Source organism: Cupressus sempervirens, chromosome 4 (genome assembly GCF_028749045.1).
Source record: "Cupressus sempervirens isolate cs-2001-9-10 chromosome 4, ASM2874904v1, whole genome shotgun sequence".
Classification (NCBI taxonomy): Eukaryota; Viridiplantae; Streptophyta; class Pinopsida; order Cupressales; family Cupressaceae; genus Cupressus; species Cupressus sempervirens.
Window position 1 is genome coordinate 434,921,208 of NC_143121.1, and position 21,708 is coordinate 434,942,915.

The following is a 21,708-nucleotide window of genomic DNA, read 5'->3' on the forward strand; positions in this document are numbered from 1 at the left end:
TAAGCATAGGTGAGACACTTGGTGCGACGTCTCCACGGACAATGGGCTTGAGTCCATTGTCTACCAACACGAGGATTTTTGTCCTTAGGCTAGATGAAAGCTGAAGCTTTCCAAATAGCTCCCTAAGAGAGAAAATGAAGTCTGAATCATAAACCAAGCAAGTCCAAATCAATGCAAACTTCTTTTAATGTTCGAAGCTATGACCCTTCAACTCCTCCCTCCTATCTTTTTGTTTTGTTCCCCTTATTTGTCACCTTTCGTCTCACTTTAATATATTAAATTCATCCCTTTTAAAATTTACATTAGGCTCTTAAAAGCCAATTTTAATATTTTAGTAATTCAAGTTAGGGCAGTGGCATACCCCCTACTATTTTAAGGTAAGGGCTGGGTGGGATGGGAAGAGAAAGGAATATTATGCCCGTAGGAGGCTGATTCGATTGTGGGCGGCCCTCTACAATCAGGCAGGCAGGCACATTCTATTGTTTAGGGGGCATGTTACGTCTATAATCTGCCCATAGAATAGTAGGGAGTTCCTAAAACCTAATTTTGATTGTTATCACCATAAAAGCATTCTTTTTTAGCTCAACTACATACATCCTTGCACTGTTCCAAAATTTCCAGCCATTCACCTTGTGCATAACATCCTAAAACTCATACTTGTGCGTCAAAAGACGTGCAGTGGATCCATCACATGAAGATGTTCTTGCCTTTTGGAATTTTCATGTAACAGTTATGTGGACGCACAAGTTTTCCATGTTAAAAGAAATTGCAAGAGGTAAAGGTAAAGAGAAGAAAAAGATGAAGTACCAATTGGTTCCCAAAACCACAGATTGAAAATCCAAGAGCTTTGCCAATTCTCCAGTAGGAATGCCCAATCAGTTCTGGCCAACAAACAAGAATAACCTTGATTCCCCTGCACTTTAGGCTTCGCTACACCAAGGCAGGTATATCATCATCTTAAACCCTGATTGCTGGGTTCAATGGTTTTTTTATAGCGAATTTAACTTTGTTAGTTCTTCAGTAGAAAAATCCTTGAACTCAATCAAAATAAAATTGAAAGTTCAGTGTTTGAAATAGTTGAATATTTATTGAAGGTTATCAATAATTGATTAGATGTTTGCAAGAAGGAAGTATATAGATTTCTAACTTCAACTATGCATCCGATAATTATATCCCAACGATTTAAATGACCAGAGCCTTCACTCATTCGAGAGAGAGTCCATCACAATGAAGATTATTATATACAAATTTCTAAGACAATATTTATCCATAATATCATCAATTAATCTTTAGCTTTGCAAAAGATAAATTTTTATATGCAATTCTACGTTAGCTAGAAGGAACATAACTTCTCAAGTGGGAAGTCGGAGTAGCTAGAGATGAGGAAACACATGTATATTTCACACCAACCCTTTTCTATTGAACACAAAATGTGGAAAATACCCAATGCAAAATAAAGCCTTGTCAAAATAATTCAATAATTTATTTATTGATCATAAAGGATGAATCAAAATTCTAATTGTAATCTCTTTGCCTCGAGTAGAAATAAACAAAAAGGCCTTTTATTTATTATTGAAATATAATATACAAACTTATATTAAAGTCATGCTTTAATAGTTTACATTCCTCCTACAACTAAATATGTCTTCTCTTTTCTTTTTCTTCTAAATATATGTCTTGCTCATTTTTCCATATGTCTTGTGTTTCAAAAACCATCTTCTATTTACACTTCATTGATAAGTCATATGATCGTGTCTAATAGATATGACTTCTCATAGATATAGACTTAACTAATTAATCATCACCGAGCATGTTTGCTTGATATAGTTAAGGATTAGTATGCCATTGGTTTCAAATTGCTGAGTGTAGATACAACTGCGATCATCAATTCAGCAAGGTAATGATTAGATATTAAATCATAACGATTACACTTCCTCCAACGTAACACACCCTTTGCTACTCCTACATGACGCTAGGTGATGGGATTATTACCTGGAGATGCTTGATGTCATCATTTGCTGGATATCACTTGCAAGTAAAGAACTGCCTAGTGATGCTCGTTTTTACCATTCGACAAATATTCTGGAGGATTATCGAATTCAAACACGTTCGATGCTAGTTTCCATAAACACCAGTGTTCTATTGTTTTTGTGTGATTTCCTTAATCACAATGTGGCAACAATGATTGAATTAATATTTTAGTTTGAATGCTTTCAATGAACTTTCTCTAACCCTCAATACATGTTCCTGTCTTAAACTTCATCCAAATATTCCACTCTGTTTGCCGTCGGTTAACATCATCGGGCCAAGAACTACATCAATATTCTTCATCAGCAGTTTTTTCTTTTAATTGTTTATTCCAGTATCAATGGTTGTTATAATCATCCAGATTGCCTTTCAAGCTTGAAGAGATTGTTAAATACCAAAATTTGCACCATTTGCTGAACTAAATGAGTTCAGTAATTCTCGTATAACATAGGAATCACTTCGATGTGGGACATGCAATTGAAGTGAGACTTCTGGTTTCTAGGGTGGTTCTTTTAAGATGCTTCATTTAAAACTTGAAAACTTATGAGGGAAAGGGATAGAAAGATAATTGAAAACAAAAACTAAACTTATGGTGACGCACCTAAAGTTCAAATCTGTGATATTCTTATAACTTTTACACTTAAAAACCACGAAACAATTTTCAAACTCACACAACTAGCCTAAAACCCGTCAATATTTGATCTATGGGGCCAAAAAATGAAAAAATAAAAACAACTCTAAAGTGACAACACTTTGAAAAGAAAATCTCAAAGTATTTGAAACATAAAACACTTGGTATTTGCTTAATTTGGCATTTGAAGAAGAAAGAAGAATAGAGAGGCTTTGAAGAACCCTAGCCACCATTGTTGGAAAAAATCTGGAGTATTTGCCGCATACACAGTCTTTTCCACCTAGTTTTTTGGGCATTTAATCTGTCATTCTACGCCATTCCTCACTGGGTTTTATTGTCCACCATTTGTAGAGAGAAAACTGAAGTTTGAATGCAGAAATTATGGCTTTGACTTGGGGTTTTTCTCTACTGATTTCAACGTTTTCCGAAAATCAATTTGCCTGATTTTGCTGCATTTGTTAATGATCTGGAGTTTCTGGAGAGGAAAAAGGAAACTCACCTTTATTTGTGCTGTGAATCACAAGTTCTTGCAGACTTCTGGAATGAAGAAATGTGTATGTCCTTTGTGCGATTATTTCTCTCTAAAAATCTCAAATTTTACTGCTCTATTATTTGCTAAAAAAAATGAGTTTATTCAGCATACGCACCATCTCTTACTGTTTTAGACATTTCATATAAATAATTTTCTGAGTTTACTAGAACTTCATTTTTCTGGGTTTTTCTTTAATGGCAAAACACAAAAAAACTCCCATTGAGAGATTACTATACTGAACTTTAGAAATCTGAACATTTTAATATATAAATTATCTAAATTACAATTATTATTAAAGATTATATTAAAAAGTTGGCCTATAATAGTATAAATATATAAATAATAATAGGAGTCTAATGAATTCAATAATAAGATATTAGCGGTAATCAATTATCATTTTCATTGATAATATATATTACTATTATACAAAGACCTCACTAAAGGGGTATACCTCACAAACACTTAAGAGATCAAGATAATTGTTCACATGTATGTTATGATATGATATGATATGATAGATTTTAATGACGTCCACGAGACTAAAGTAGTCTATGGGACCCATGCAATCACCCTCCCGAGTCAGGAGCCAAACTAGTCAGTTGCAAAGTTTTGGTTAACTTGTCTCTTCTTCTCTAAATTTTGATAATCAAATCCGCTGTTCTCTTCACTTGATCTTCCTTGAATAAATAGTTGAAGTCCTTGTTCTGCAGAATTTTTGTATAATCAGATCTGATGTCGTTGTAAACCAGGCATTCCTTGACAAAGTGTTGTTCTGTCTCAACTGTTCCCATATTGCAGAATAAACATGTTTTGTCTGCCCACTCTTCCTTTGGAACTTGCCATCTACCAGTTTCACATCGCAACTGATGTGAACTAGTTCTAATTTGTGCCATTAACATTTTTGCTTTCCAGTTAATAGGTGCCCTTATATAGGCCTTTTCATCATGACTAGAAGTGGGACTAAATTCTTTAATGTAATAAGATTTTTTCCGCACTATGTGTCTTGTCCACAGAATATTGCAAAATTTTTCATTGACAAACTTTTTTATTTCTTTAATGTTATCCGGGCGAGTTTGGATGTTGATATCCCATTTTTGCATCCATTTGTCATTTTGTTTCATCCATGTGCTTTTCCGCCTCACAAGTTTTTCCTCTATTATCAACTTGGGCCAACGATGTGTTTCCAGACCTTAGGTTTTCTTTAAATAGCTTAGCATTCGGATCAATGCGACGGCTTCTAATGGAAAGGAACCCACCTCCACCAAAAGGATTTCATACGGAACTGTGGTCTTGACTATAAGATTGCATGTGATGAAGTGCTTTTGAATTCTTTCTACTTGTCGCCATTTCTGTTTGGACATACTACCGCCCCACACTTCACATCCATATAGAATAACCGGAGTGACCAGCAAACCAAACAGAGTTTTCATGGACGTCCAATCCCATAATTCTGCGTTCCTGCACTTGTTTTGTAAAGAGTATAACGCCTTCCAGCCCCCTTGGATCCTTTTCGATCTGCAAGTATCCCAGTTGAGTTTGTTATGGAAGTCGATGCCCAAGTATTTGTACTCTTCCACAATCTCAAGGGGGCTATTTTCAAATAGAAACTTGTCTTGTATGCCCCTATTCTTCTTTAGTGAGAAGATCATAATTTTGGTTTTGCTAGTGTTAACTTGCATTCCTACATCATGACAAAAAATTTCTAGTGCTTTCAAGTGCTCTTTCAAACCTTTAGCTGTTCTAGCAAGAATTATGAGATCATCTGCATATAAGAGAAATCTTATCACGAAGTGAGCTAGCTGCACCCCCTCACCATTGGTCTTGTTTATCCACTCTTCTAACTTGTCAATATAGAGCCCGAATAATGTTGGAGAAAGCGGACACCCTTGCTTAACCCCGATGTTGCTGTCAAAATCTTCTAATATCCCTTCTGTCGTTCTGATTTTAGCTTTGACCTGCTCATATAATCTATAAACTGCTGACCTAAGTTCTTTAGGGACTTCCAGCTCTACCATTCTATCCCATAGTTTATTACGTGGCATTGTGTCGAAAGCTTTTTTAAAGTCCACGAAACAACAAAAAGCCTCGTTCCCCGGAGTGTCCCAAACTTTCTCTATCAAATGCCTGAGAGTGATGCCGTGATCTATAGTAGAGTGTTTCGGTCTAAAGCCTGCTTACCCTTTTGCACGTTTGCCTTCTCTTTCAGCCCAGTTGCTGATTTTTTGTTCTACCAAACTACCAAATAAGTTGCCAAATAGTGGATTGATCATGATGGTTCGGTAATTAGAAGGATTGTTTATATCTCCACTTTTGTGGAGTGGGATCACCACACTTGCAGTCCATTTTACAGGGAAACATTCTCTATTGACATTGTTGAAGATCTTAGTGATGTGTGGTGTGAGGATTTCAGCACCCCATTTTAAGTATTCCGCTTGTAGCCCATCTATATCTTGCGCTTTACCAGTAGCTAACCTCCTAATGCCTTGAATAATATCATTTTCTTTGAATAACTCCCCTGTAGTCTCTATTTCCATGGTACTGCGCTCTCTTAGATCACATTCGTAGAGAGTCTTAGCATATTCCAGCCATTTGGTTCCTATTATGTTATTCTCTATCTGAGTTTTTCTCTGCTGAAACTCTTTCCAAAATTTTCTGGGGTTGTTTTTACCAAGATTAATCAACTCTATTCTTCTCTTGTTCACATACTCTTCTTTCTTCTTTTTAATCAGTTGATCATACTCTTTTCTACTTTCTTTGTTCATGTTTTTTTCCAATTCCTTTTTGCCATTTTGCACTCTTCATCAAACCAAGGATTGGCCGGAAAAGTGTTCTTGGCTTCTTTTGTGGCCCTAGATCTTTTACACTCCTCCAATGCTTTAATGATAGTAAGAACAAGATTATCCTTGTCCATGAAATGCTGTTTTTCAGACTCAAGATGGTTTCCCGGAACCCTAGACAGCCGCAAAAGAGAGTCTTAAAAAGTATCATGGTTTTCTTGTGTCATTAAAACTTTGCCAGTCGGAATCATCTTCCTCTTCTGTAAAGGTTTTGGGACAATATGTTGATCTTTAAAGTGAGTGGCCACCCTTATCAAGATGGAGTTATGATCAGATTTTAACTCTATGGGGCAATCTTCTATCTCAAAGTTAATTATCTTTGCGACATAGTCTTACGAGCATATAACATAATCAACAACACTTTGTCCATTCTGTCTTTTGCATGTGATGCCTCCTAATTTAGGCCACTTTTCCATACCATTGCATATAACCATGTTGTATAGGCAGCATAAGCCTAGTAATTCAACACCAAAATGATTAATCTTTCCCATGCTATCCTGTGAAGATCTTTCCCATTTTTGTGTCCCTTCTTCTTCGAGCCAAACTGGATCTCTACTTTCATTGTAACTCTCCTTAAGATTGAGAGTTTGGTTGTTTGTTGTTCTAGCATTGAAATCCCCTATTAACATTATTTCCCCTAAAGAGCTAAAGGCTGCTATGTCTTTTTTTAGTGCAACGAACGGGTCTTCTCGATCCAATCTATGTTTTTTATATATTTTTGAGCCTTTTGGAGCGAAGTAACATATAGCCACCCTTGTAGAAATCTAATTCTCTGTTATTTTTATCCAAATATACTGCTTGTTTACATCTTCTTTCTCTAAGTTTACAAATCTGCTCCAAGTTTCTTTTATTAGAACGGTGATGCCTCCATGCCCCTTACCATTATCTATCTTTTCATTCCACAGTGATACCTTCTTATACCTTTCAAAATTTGGAACCCTACATCCATCATGTTCATGAGTCTCGGTAAGCATAATGATGTCATTATCTTTAGCTATCGGCCCTAACCCAGGTCCTCTTCTCCAAGGATAACCTCTACAGTTCCAGCTAACTATAGTTAAATGTTCCTGGGTGGGCCCGAGTTACTATTTATTGCGTGTGATTTTGTCTCTGATTTGGGCTTTGCCATCTTGTAGCCACGGCCACTTGCCTTTTCCTCTTGTTGTTTTCACTTTTTCCCATTCCTTCCTCCTTTCTTCTTGCTGAGTTACGGTGAGGTCATCATCAAGATATATGTGTGTGCCTCTAAGAAACTTCCTCTTGCTGAAAATGTTATTTTTATCTCCTATATTCCTCATTGCCACTCTAACATGTCTATCTTTGCCTCCTCTAATCCATTTTCCGATTCTTTGAGCTTGTATGGTTGTTCCATGCCAGTCTAATTGGTCTTTAAAGAAGTCTTTAACTAAATCCGTTGTTTTCTCCTGTTCTCCATAGTCTCATAGCCCTTTGACAACGATATTTGTTGCTTTCTCATTTCTTTCTTTTTCCTCTCTAATCTGTCTCCGAACTTGTTTTTCTATGTTGTCAATAGGAGTGTTTGTTGGCCCCTTTACTATGTTAGCCCATGATCTAACTTCTTCGATCTGTTCTCTGAGTTGATTCTCTTTTATTTCCATATTGGCCATGGCATCCTGTATATTTTTCATTTGCGGGTTTTTGTCTGCTTCTGTAGCCTCTCCTTCTCCCGTAGTACTTGTTGCTGTCCTCTTTTCCCCTACTTCTTTCTTTAACAATATTAATTCATACTCTTCTTTTTCCATATTAAATTGCAATTTTGGAATTTGTTCTCTAAATGACTTGACCTCCGCTGCCAACTTCCAGTTATCTTCGATAACTCTTTTCATTGTGATACTTTCTATTTGGCTCCTCTCTTCAAGTGCCCACACCCTTTCCTTCATAGCTACTAAATCGTTCACAAAGATGTCTGGATACCACGTCATAGGTGTCCTTGTGGGGCTGTAATTATTCGGTAGCCCATCCTCCACTGTGTCTATCACCTGAGAATTATCTGGCTTCTCTTTACCGTATATCTCTGATATTATCAAACTACTTAATTGTTTTAGAGATTTCAGTCGGCCTCAGACTTTGTTCTCCCTCCCTTGTGTTGTCTGGGGTTTGTGGAATCAGTTTCGGAAGTAAAGCTACTAACTTCCCTCTTTTTGCATTTTTAAACTTTCGTATCTTTCTCCGCCTACTTATTCTTTTATATTGTTTGGCATTCACATAGATGTAGTTTCCTCTTGTGAGTGGTCTGCTGGCTTGTGATAAGCTTAGAGTGTTTGTGGGTAAATTACCATTTGTCCCTCCAAGATTGAATGAACTTGTGTGTCCAGTTGAGGGTTCTGGAATAATGAGGAAGCTCCCTTGATTCCACTTGATGATGCTGCTGTCAATTAAACTATCCCCGTATGTCAGGACCAAGCCACTATTGTCAGAGATGTCATTGTGTTTCGTAGCTTCTTCCAGACTAGTTTGTTGTTCTGCTGTTACGGGTGCCCTGACTATCTGATTCTCTGCCACCCTGTTACTATCAGATCCTGTGTTATGCAAGGTGGACCCATCAAGTTTTGATTGTTCCTCTCTTATCTTAGGTTGATCAATCAATGATACTTTTACAAGTATCCTCTCTGCAGATGTATCTGTGATTTCCCCGTTTGTTCCATCCATGAGGACCATATCATTCCCACTGGTGCCTTGTTTATATGTTTTTAATGGTGTTTTACCGTTGTAAATTTACCAATGCCAGGAGAAGTAACAAAGGAAGCCTGAACAGGTGCAAAATCAGATGCAAGAAAAAGGGAAAAGGCGTACCTGGGATCTACCTGTCCGCCTATTGGAGGCACATAATGTTGTCTTCAAATGGAAACGAGCTAGAGCCCACTGAAAGAGAGGGACATCATATCAAGCAAAATCATCATCTGGAAGCCCGCCAATATCAAAGCCTTTCGTACTGGATGGTCCCACCGGTTGCTAAGACTACCGACCAAACCCTTAAATTTGCCCCTGCACTGATCCCGTGTCTTGTGGACCCCATACTGATTCTGGTCTGCTATTGTGTAAGATCAATATCACCGAATGAGAAGGGGGAATCTGACGTTTTGATCAATAAGCCAAAACCAACGTTGACCCGTAATTTGTCGCAGTGAAGGGTCGCATGTGGTGACAGACCCAAATGTCCAGAAAACCAAAGCCAAAAGGGATGGTCCGTCGGCCCCACCGTCTGCAGCTCTATAAACTCCCCGTTCTGACGCCTTCCAGACATCTTTCATAGAGTCATGCCGCTTGGAATAATGCACGTGGAAGGCAACGTAACACACCAATAGCAAATAGAGATAGGGCAGCGACTAGTCTATTGATCAGTCAAGGGCTCGGGAGAAAAGGGGAGCACAAAAACAATATAGTGGAAAATACATCCACATCAGTCCAGGTGAAATTCTAATAATGCCACATGAAGATATAGAGCATATCGCTTAATCGACACTGAGGAAGACACCATCATCAAGAACATATTGCTTGCATACCCACGACAAGTCTCACACACCAGTTTCCATATCACGTTGATAATTGTCTACAAGTCAATATGATTCAGTGATCATATAGTCATAAAGAAAATATTCCACAATATATTTCAGAGATGGAACCGTTGGATGAGAAGGAAGAATATGGAGCCGCCGAGAACAAAGAACATAGACTTAGCAGGTTATTACTCAAAGGTAACAAGATAGATATGCCTCTTGAGCCAAACGATGTGACCTTTCAATAATAAAAGATGTATATATTAAGATGAGGCAAGTAGCGAAGATTGGGGGAGAAATAGACAACGAACATCACCAAAGAAGAATAGCCAACAAAATGGCAACCGAGAGTCTTAGCCACGGTGGATACAGTCAACATATATTAGAGCCCAATCAGCGATTATGGACATGGAACCCCGTGCATAGATGGGGATAAACTTGACTAACGTTTGTCCTACGTGGACGCCTTAGGGGAAGATATTGGCAAACTCTAGAATGTTAACAGGATTCAATAAAACAATAATTGAAGAGACCCATCGAACAAACAGAATAATATATGTGCACAAAGATAGGGAGACGAACAATTCAAAAGCCATTGACCAACCAATCATAATTCCCACCGTAAACTAGCAGCTTCAACCCGACTGAACAATTAGCAAGGGAATGACAAATAGAAGGTAGTAGTCAATTGCAAGCCAACACTGAGCATTAGAAATGCATATTCTTGTCAGATCAATATAGACAAACAGAGGCACAGTCTAGTTAAGAAAATCACAGGAATGATTGTGCAAATTGTGAAGAACGCCAGGATGAGACTGGAATCCACATAAGCATTATTAGATATATCCACCTAACATATCTATGATCCAATGAAACACAGAAGATTAAAACAAGACAAAAATAATATTAACTAGAATTTTCGATATAGTCATTCAGCATACCTGCAGTCAAGATATTATAAACTTCAAGAATAAGGAACTTCCTAGATAAGAGTCGATGAGCTATAATTGCAAAAGTTAGAAGGGAAATACTAACAATAGTGAAATATCCTTGGAGATAATACATAGAAGTTAAAGATAATAAAGATGTTATAGATTACGAACCTAATCGGAAACGAGGGACATTACATGATAAGATTTTGTACAAGAAGCAAACATGTTAGCAATAAAACTTGATGTGATCATGATTGCCTCTTTATGTTGGTACATGTTTCTATTTTATGCGAGTGTATGACATGATGGTAGCATAGAATATTTGTGCATGAGGTGAGGTGCTTCCATCAATGCTTAGATCCATTGGATCTAAAACATTTTCTCTACATATGCAGAACTCGGACACTTGGAGGAGATACTGTTCAGGGCAGCGAACAAGCAGGCTTGAAGCAAGGCAGCATGACTACTCATTATAGGCAATGACAGGTTCCCTATGAGCTTCTCATTGTATGCTTTTCTTTCTTTTCATGTCATGTATTTTCATAGAATAGAGATAGATATCAGTAGTGTTGCCGAAAAAAGTGTTATGCCAGCGGGATTAGTTGTCTGTCAGTTAGTACCCAAAGGGTGTTCCGTTATGATGCGACAGTTCGGTCGCACCCCTTTGGAATCTATATATGTAACGAGAGAGAGAGAGAGAGAGAAAGAGAGAGAGAGAGAGAGAGAGAGAAGGCATTTAGTATGATCCATTCATGTTCTACTTGCGTATGATGTACTACAACATGGAAACATTAATAAAGTATGTGCCCGGTTCCTGAAGCATTGTATTTCTGTCTTATTCGTTTTGCTATGATATGCATTATTCTGAATTACCCTGTATGGTAAACATTTGGCGTCGTTGCCAACTCTAAATCTAGGAAGAGTGACGCAAACAATGGCATACAAAGAATAGAATAAATGGGAATACCTGTTCCGGAGTTTGTGAGAACCAATGATGATGTAGTGACCGAGCTATTTGAAGGGGAGCATGAACTAACGGCAAATTTCCAAATTTTGTTCCACACAAGTATTAAAACTTTGGTACAAAGAGAACACGTATGTGAACAAGTTCCCGAGGACACCGTTTGGGACACGTTGAACATGAGTCCTACTGCAAACCGACTGTTGCATCAGTTTCCTCGATTGTTCGTAGAAACGTTCCTAGTTTAGGCGAGGCAAAGGGAGGAAACAAAGAGGGAGCAAAACAGGCAACAAACTCTTAGAAACTTTCTGGAATGTAACAGTCAGGAATAAGAGGATCGCAATGAAACTCAAAGCGTTGTCTAACCCATGAGCCCTAAATCGTGGGAATGTAAATGGAGTGTGAGTGAAAAAGAGCACTGAAACTTTGTAACAGTCGCATAGATGACCCATGATGATGTACGGAGACTATATATAAATAAAAGTGTTCTTGTTATTTATGATGTGTTTTTAAGAATTGATGCCAAATCAATTGAATAAGAACAGAAATAGAAGAGAACAAAATGATGATGATGTCTACGCCACATCAGGCTTTGATCCTCGCACAACACGTCGAGTGGAGGCAAAGACTAAGGCAACTCGTTGACGAGTACCACGGTGGGGTCACGAAGGGTGACCACGGTGCCACAAGAGGTGCACTGAACAGAGAGCATGGTTTGCCTAACCATGTGCGACCGAGAAGTACAGAGGACTTCTAGAGGAGAGACAAAAAAGATTGAATCTAATCAAGCAAACAAGGGAAGAATTTCTAAATTTGTGTACACCACGGGTAGAGAATCTGGACAAAAGTGAAGAAGGAACTAACGTAGCTCAAGGTATCGAAGGAGCACGAGCGCAAGGTGACCACTTTGCCTATCATACACTGTACAAATGAGTATAGTATGATAATCAAACAACCCTCTTTTGTGAATATATCACAACACAGTGTAACGCATCGACACAGTCAGCATGACCACTGGTAGTACAATGGGTGGCACAACGAGTAGTCATGGCTAGGAACAAACAAGAATTGCCCAAGTTCATGAGCCAAGAGAAGGAGGATCATGTGCGTCATTGCCGAACTTGCGAAACCATATGGACCGCTAATGGCATCACCAATTAGGACAAGTGGATTAGATAGCTTCTTGCCACATTAAGGGAAAGAGCCATTGACTGGCACTCCAATGTGGATGAAACTGGTTTGACAACATGGGCGATAGTGAAGAAAGAGTTCCAAACAGAATTCAAGTTGCTAAGAGACGATAATGAGATCCTTTCCAACATTTAAAACACAAAACAAGCAAAGAATGAGTATGTTATAGCCTACGGGCAATGATTAAAGGAATTAATGGGGAAAGTGGAATTTGCCCCAGCCAACAAACTGAAGAAGTGGTTGCTCGTCAAAGGACTAAAAAATTCTATTTGAAAGAAGATGAAGGTTGTACTCCTGACATCGTACAATAATGAATATAATTGTGCAATGGACGTAGAATGCGAATGTAAGACTTCTGAGAAAATTAAGTCCGACGATGAGTCCTTGAAGGAAAGTAGTGAGGAGGAATCAAGTAAGAAAGTGCATGCCTTACAAATTGACCTCAAGACGATGATGAAGGAACTTAAGGCAACGAAAGGAGGATCAAGCAAAACTGAGAAGGATGGGATGTAGAGTAGAGACTCCAAGGAAGCCAGACACACAAAAGGCTCTTGTCCAAAGAAATCCTTTTGCAACATCCACCAGATTGTGGCACATTCCACCAAAGAATTCCCCAATAAGTTGAGGGCCAAAAACCAACAAGTGTTGTTCACGCAGGAGCAACCTTCCACATTTGGAGTTGGTGGTCAACAAAATAATAATGCGGAAATTGCAAATGGAAGGCCAATGATACAATGCAGAAATTACAACCAGTGGGGACACTTTGGCCGAGATTTCCCTAAGTAGGAAAATCCACAGAAACTGTGCAGGTGGTGTGGACTAGGGGACCACGAGGAGGCCAACTGTCTAGAGTCTAGTTGCAACCTCATTGATGTGGAAAGGAGAGATACCGAGGAAGAAATCTTGGCAATTACACAAGCACAAGTGAAGAAGGCTACGTATCCAGACCCTCGTACGGGGAAACAAAGAGTACTCGAGGCGAAGGTCGAGATTGAGAAGGAATTACAGGCCTGAAGGGACCTAAAGGATACTTGTGGTTCTTATACTCGAGCCATAGCAGAAGAAATCATCCAGAGGTAGATAATGCAATTTTAGATACTAGTGAAGGTCAAGGACCTATTGGAAACAATGCCGCATTTAAAAGCAGCCTTGTTCAACAACCCAACCATCCCAACAAGTAAATTGGGACAAACGGAGGTTTCTGGCAGTTCCAAAGCGGGCCCAATAATACGAAGTGTTAACACCAGACAAAACCCGATAATAGTGGACATGGGCATCTTGGGCACCGTGTTGACGAACACAATTGTTGACAGAGTGTCAAGGGTAAATGTACTACCCGAAGAGACTTGGAAGATTCTGGGCAAGACGATGCTCTGGCTGCCAACCTTCAACTTATTGGGGGCTGACCAATATGGTGTCAAACCCCTGGGAACATTAATGGCGCACCAAGTAACAATCGGGACACGACCCTTCACATTGGTTTCGTAGTAATCCTTCAACATGATAGATATAATGGCAAGCTGGAAATATTCATTGAGCTTTTGCAAAGTAAGTTGAGAGAATGTAACAATGTTATTTCAGAAGGCATCAACACACTTCAAAAAGTAACCATCATTGCATAGCCTACCGGTGAATCAGATGCTGCAGTTTTACGAGAATCTCTGCAGAAATTTGGAAAGCTAGTTAATACTATATGAAGATATCTTTCAAGTGTCCTACACACATTATTTGTATGCTTTCTAGTAATAGATGTAATTTTTATTACGGATTGTACTCGAAACATAATCCTTTGTAAATACAGGAAAACATGTACCTCTATAGTCGCTTCATGCAACCAGGTTGCATGTGCATTAGGCAGTGCAACTTTGAATAAGTCCTAGGTAGTTCTTGAATAAGTCAAAGTTGTTGGGGTTTTCCCTTTTTCTCTCCATTTTTCTCTGTCCTTTTCTCCTATATAAAGGAGACAGCTCATTGTAAATAAACATCTTTTGTTTTAGGCAAGGAGGCTATGCTTGCAAATTTGTATTTTTGAAAACTTTGCTTCAAGATGCAATTTTCATAATTGAATAAGAGAAGCGATATTTTCAAAACTTTGTGTTGCAACTCTTTGATTAATGTTTTTTTATGTTGCATTGTTAATGATTCTTGAGTTCATTGTTATAGCTTTAATTGTGTGAATCATTGGAGATTTCGGTTTTCCTTTTAAAAGACTATGAGCTCTTAAAAAGGGGAATCGCTGCAGTTAATAGTGGTTCTAAAATACTGAAAGCTAAAGATTTTGAACTTTAGTTTGAGCTATTGTTGTTCTAAAAGACACTAGATAAGAGACTTCGTGCCTTACTAAGGGTCTTCTTAAATTAGAGATTCGGGCTACTCGCAACTTTGTGTATGCATTATTATTCCACCAAAGTTTATAGTTAACTTCTGCGTTAGGAGTTGTTGTTATCTCAACCACCAAGTCATTAGTATTATCATAGCAATAGGACCTTTTTGTTGAATTTGAAAGTTGAAGTTGTTTGCAAATCATTCTTGAAAAAACAGGAATTGATCATGAGAGTTGTCCATTTTGTAATTTCTAGTAAGTTTCTATTACACCCACCTATGGAAAGAAGGGAGCCTCCCCTATTTCTGAGAGGAGAGATTTATCTGACTACACAGTTGCCTAAAGTTGCAATTTTGTAAGTTGTAGGCTTAGTGACTTATAAAAATTTTAGCCAACAATATTTATTATACTGTACCTATTACAATTGTAATAATTAATCAACGGCCATTTGAAACAATGTGCATTATTATATTACAAAATACTGAAATTGATCTGAAAATATTTTAGATTTGAATTTTGCTATTTAATTGTACTAGAAGAATGATAGACCTTTAACACTGAAAAATTCAATACAATTTTACACAAACGATAGTTTAGTAGAACTGACAATAGGGAAAAATAGCACTTACAATATAACATGCAATGGATAACAGACATATGTATGAGTTGAGTTGATTAATTAAGGATGTGGTAGGACCAGCGAGATGCATTCCCTAACACCGTTGTTAGAGTGAAACCAACAAAAGTTGCATCCACGACGTTCATCATTAATTTCAATTTACCGTTCATCATTAACTTCAATTTACCATTAGGATAACAATCAGAAACTTAGGGCTAAAAAGGCAAGAAATAACTAATGAACGAGAACCTTTCGATCATCTTTCACGCTTAAGAAGCGATATCAGCTGTCCATTGCACAATCCAGGTCATTAATATCAGATATGAAACACCTTTTCATAATAACATTATTCTCTTTCCATTAGGTTGGAAAAACGATGGGGACGTTATAGTGTTGGTTCCAAGCAAAACTAGCACAACAGACTTAGCTCACAAACTTGGAAAATTCTAAGACATGGGAAAAAAACCAATTTAGAAAGACAAAATTGTGGTAGCTAAGAAGAAACAATTGTAGATTACGATAGGGAGATCACTCAACTCACAGAAGTTTATCCAAATGATTAAAACTTCCCAGGAAAGACAGATCTTAGTAGCACACTGTTTGAAGGAATGGATGAAGGAGGTCTACAAATTGCACAATGTTGCAGGGGGTGTGCAGGGTGGCTTCTGTAGATTGCTAAAACATATATTTGTTATATTGCACCGGCAAGTGTAGTATGCACTGTTAATTGATTGAATTAGTTTTGGGTAATTATTGATGGATGGAATTTCTTGACAGCTTTCAACAAGTTTAAACTTTATATACTTGTTTTGAGGTTGAGAAAAGGAAATATTGTTGGAACAGCAGTCCCTTCCACATTTCTGTACAAAGCATAAAAACATTAAATGCATAAGAGAACTATTATATCTTCTCGAACATAACTTTTTTCCTCATACGAGTCACAATGAATGCACAAACCAGTTAACTTTCCTCGAGTAACTGTATGTATAGATAGTTTGATAAATACCAATGAAATATCCAATATCCTATCTATATTTAAAAACTACAATTCTACAATATTTGTGTCAATTATCTATTTGCGGTGTCTCCTTATTTATATCATTTTGGAGCCCATGATTACTATACAGGAAAATATGAGAGATCAGTTTTTTTTCAGTAACTTTCCCACCCTTACTTTTCTAACCCACTTAACTGTTTTTTCTCTTTAACTTTTGTTCTGTTCAGAAAACAAACCATTTAGATGGTTAAATATGTATAATAATTATAAAATGATAAAACCCTATTCCAAAATGAAAGGAGCAAGATAGAAACCTCATTTAAGTTTTTATTCTCTTTCATTGCTTCTGCTTGAAGCACATCATTATCTTCTAAACGTATAATGTATTTTCTCATGTTCTTTTGCAAAATTCTGCAGGCATAACCGATATTTATTGCTGTTTCCATTTTATCTCCAGTCAAAACCCAGATTTTAATTCCAGCAGTTGCGAGATTATGAATAGCTTGAGGAACACCAGCCTGCCAATGCCATGTACACTATTTTAATACAGTTACAACAGCCAGATACTATCAAAAATTTAAAATACAGTATTATGGTGTGAGCAAATCACTTAAATTATGAAAATCAAACAGATTAAAACCATAAATAATAAGCACAAATGCAGATCACATATTCCTTCCAACAGATATAAGAATCAATGTCTACATGCATTGCAGGTGTCAAGATCCAGAACAAGGCAATTAATAGAATAACAAGAGATTCGCACGCCAAAGCCTTCCTTTATGCAAGAGAACTATTATTATGGTGAAATCTTATAAAGTAATTTCAAAAACTCAGTTGATGTGGATAAATTATTGTAACCTAAAGAAAATTTTCATACTATGTCAACTTACAAATAAAAATCTTATTGCTTTCATTTGTGTGTCATACTTAAATTCATGTTCCAAATGGTTGTCAACACTGTCATTGCTTTTAACAAACTCATTCGCAAGGCAAAAAAAGGAGTTATTCAGTGTGTTAAACAACAAGGATTTTGACAATAATGGATTACAGCTTTCAAGCCGTGCAAGGTGTTTGTGAAAGTTTATTTGTAATTGACAAAGGTAGAAGTCACGTAACAGCAATACAAGCTCCTTATTAAATGCTATCAGAGTGGATTCGTCATCTCAAAAAGGCATACAGAAGTCACACAAAGATATTCTTCAAACTCGATTTTTAAAATTAGGTGCCATCTTTTGGCAGTTTGTTATGACAACAACCATGAAATAGTATTTTTCAAACTACTTGCATTGATTTCTATGGTTTATTCTCGTCATCAATTGAAAGGAACAGTATTAGAGCCAGATAACTGCAGATCCTCCATGTTTGGAGCATTGTGAAAACAACAATTTTGGATCCAGGACTCTCAAAGATATTTACATAGCTAACAATGAATTGCTGAAAACTTGACTGAGAGAACTGGGCCTGAGTTTTCCAAACTCACCAAATCTAGTAAGTCCTACTAGCAAGACTTGGATGCTTAGAAGTAATTTGAAAATTGAGAACAATAAAATCTAAGACTCTCGAGGACAATTATTTCATTTGCAAACACAACGAATAAAGAAAAATGGAGTATTGAAGGAAAAAAATACAATTTGAGCAGAAAGCATTGATTTAATGAGACTTGGGCAAGTTTGTAGCTTCCCTCGGTGTATTTAAAGAGCCCTAGGGTGCATTTAAAACATCAGTGTATATAAAGAAGCAAAAGTGCAGCAAGTTATTGATCATTCTAAAAGGTACTTATTTTGTACATACCCCCCATTCACACGCTTTCTAAATTTGATTTATATTTTCATTTTAAATTTATAAAATAAGAAATGAAAGAGATAAAATGAAGAAATACGCTTTCCTCTTTCCTTCTTGTTCTACTATGGCATTTTTTGTTTTCCATTAATCTCTTTTAATGTGCAAACCCCATCTATTTTTTTCTAACCTATAATCTATTTTTAAGCTACTACCTCTAAATTTTTCCTAAGTCTTTAGTCTTATCTCATCTAGATATCCTAAATGTTTATTTATTTACCATTTACTTTTCATTTAAGCATAACAGATTTTATTGGGCCTAATTAGAAAGGACCCCTTTTTAAACATGCCATCCCCAAGGAAGAGAAACTAGAGTTGGTTTGCAAATATTGCATGGCCAAGAGAAAATTGTGGAGAAAGCATTAAATTATATAAATATCATGTGCGCAAAGCCATATCAAAGTGTTGTTCAGTACCCAAAAGTGTCTCTAGATGTATGTGATGTACAAAGTCAACTACAAATCTCTTACTAACAAAACAAACTAAAAAGAAAGGCAAGGAGGAGAGATGACAATCATTTACAGAGTGTTCTTTAATTTCTTGACCTCCATTCCCTAGATCTTTGACCACTAACAGCAATAGCAATGCAATGTAATGTCCCCTTTTCGAGCCCATTAATTCGCGATGTGTCGTTAGCACCTTTTGCTTTCCTTCCACGGGATAACCAAGACTTTGCAAGGATTAGAGAGAGCTTTGGCCTAGGCAATTCCAATTTCAAGCCAATCGAAGTTGATTCAACAAGGTTTCCAAAAACATACTATTTATAGTAAGTAAATAAGGTTCAGTATTTTTGGAAATTCAGCATTGAACTTAGTGTGTCTTGTCGTGACCTTTCCAACAAGCTATCACATTTGGTTTTCTGAGTTCAATTGGTTATTTATTTTAATGCCTGAAGATTAAATAGTTTATTAATAAAGTGACTATTAAAATTAAGTACAATTAATCTGCCACTTTATCATTAAAAGAACATTTTAATTTAATGTGAGTTAATAAAAGACTCAGACGAAGAGACAGTCTAGGGAGAAAATGAATAGTCACAAGGATGTGTTATAAAAGAACTTCTAGAGGCTCATTCTCTTTATGTTTGGTTTATGTTTTGATTATTGTTCTCTTAGAGAATTTGGAAGCTTTAGCTTTAGAAGCTTTCCAACTTGAGCAGTGGATGAAAACCCATTTTCAGTTGGAGATATCACATAGGTGTCTTACTTTGTGCTATAGATTCATATTCCTAGTATCCAGTCTTTCTATAAGTTCTGTAACAACATCTGGATATTTTATTGTAGCTCTTCTGAAGATTTAAATGCATTATTATTTCAGAATCTCTATTTCAGCTGGATATTCTATATTTTTTTGTACATTGTCCTGCATAAGTTTAAGCAATTGAATGCAAATTATCTCTTTGAATTTCTTGGGATAAAATATGAAGAAAATATCCTAGTGGGATATTGTAGTGGTATAAGAGTTGGTTTTCTTGCCAGCTAGTGAGGTCTCTTGAATACATACAGAAAAGAAATTGACAGATGGTACCTACAAAGCCAAGGTATTTTCTGACTATTATGTAAAGATTTCTGAGACCCAATTATTCTCTTCAAACTTAGGTCCAAACCTTTATATGGCCAGGGAATATTGCAACAATTTCCAATACCATTGCATTTTTGTTTGACCATTATGTATGTGATGCTACACCCGGTTGGAGAGACCTCAAAATGATCAGTCCAATTGTGCAACAAGAGTAAACAAAATGGAAACAAGTATATGGAGAGAACAAGGTAATATCAACATTTATTCATAGAAAATCAGATGCACAGATGTTCGGCAATAGGCCTCCTTGCATGCCAGGCTCATATCAACATTGCATATCTCACATAAACTCATCCATTCTCCTTCTCACAGTTATAAATTGATCTTTCACTTATATCGATTACGACCAAAACTCATTATTTTGGTCAAGACCTAATAAAAGATATAACAATTATGCTCAAACACTAATGCGACCATAATAAGTCGGTTAGGACTTACTGTAATATCCCTTGACAATTCGGACCTCAACTTGCTGATTTATAGCTCAAGGAATATTGTCAAACACTTCTAAATTTCTAATACAATCTCTATGCTTGTTGTTTCTGAGTTTCAGACTGATTATGCTTGCTTGAAATGATATCAAAGGAATCTAAAAGCCTGTAATTGATTACTACTATATCAAAGCAAAGAACTAAATGCATATGCAATTCTCTTTTGGCCTTTCAAATGCATATAAATTAATTCTAAATAAAAAAGTGCAATTACAGCCAATTTGTATTTTGTCAAACACTTGGCATGCATACTATTATGTCAATCGTGAAAGATATAAATATGTACATTACATCCAATACATATGGACCTGCAACTTATCACTCCTTTAGTGAGATATTTTCTAATTCAATGCTTAACATAATATTCCAAGGCTCTTGGCTTTGCAACCCCAAAAATCTGAGTACAAATGAAATTATAAATCAGATATAAAATGTGCATCTACAGCTACCTTATGACAGCCACCTTTACAATGCCATATGACCAATTTAAATGATGCAAATTGAATGTAGAACATGATATACTAAGTTGCCGGATTTGTCCCTTGCTGCCCAGATTTGGGTCCGGGTCCGGATTCACCCCTAGGTTTGCTGCAGGTCCAGGCAAGGTCCTTAGTTTTGACTGTGGATTCGTCCGGGTCCTTGCTGGAGCGAACCCAGACGAACCCACAGCGAACCCGGGGCAAAAAACAACTTTAAAGAGTGTGTTTTTTATATTGTTTTCTTCTGTAACTCTCAAAGGAACTTAATAAAAATTTAAAGAACATTTCACTCATCTAATCCCTTATATCAAGGAGGAGGACGATGATATAACAGCATATGGGACTAGTGGAACCAGTTTGGGTTCTAATGATGAAGCTCTAGATATAGTTGCAATTGGGGATGAAGCCATTGATCTCTCATTTTATGATGATCCAGTTGACCCTTGAAGGGCATTTGATACTATGATTATTGATAAACTACTAAACACTTGTCATCTATCATCATGTTTCAAACTTTATTATTTGATGAACTAGTCTTTGTTTTGCAATTTAGTAATTCAATGTATTATTTGATGAACTAGTCTATGTTTTGCAATTTAGTAATTCAATGTATAATTTTCTTTACAATCATGAAGATAGATTAATGAGCGAGTATTTAATGTTTTTAGATTCAGGTAAAATCATGTTTTGAAGGGACCCAAAACCCTTTGCCATTTGGCATTGATCAATGATCAAGCAACAATTGT

The 21,708-nt window shown here is 36.8% G+C and overlaps 1 protein-coding gene across 6 annotated transcripts in view; it reads right to left on the minus strand.

The window, feature by feature from the left end:
• LOC149561880 (putative phospholipid-transporting ATPase 4) overlaps positions 1 to 21,708 on the minus strand; it is a 159,720-nt gene that overhangs the window by 54,355 nt on the left and 83,657 nt on the right. For all 6 annotated transcript variants that reach the window (XR_016363871.1, XR_016363869.1, XR_016363870.1 and 3 more), the window contains exon 7: positions 16,884 to 17,087. Coding sequence is in view for 2 of the 6 variants with exons in the window: in XM_089825408.1 (XP_089681534.1) it covers positions 16,884 to 17,087 (204 nt within the window). In the remaining 4 variants the exon portion in view is untranslated. The remainder of the gene's footprint in view (positions 1 to 16,883; positions 17,088 to 21,708) is intronic.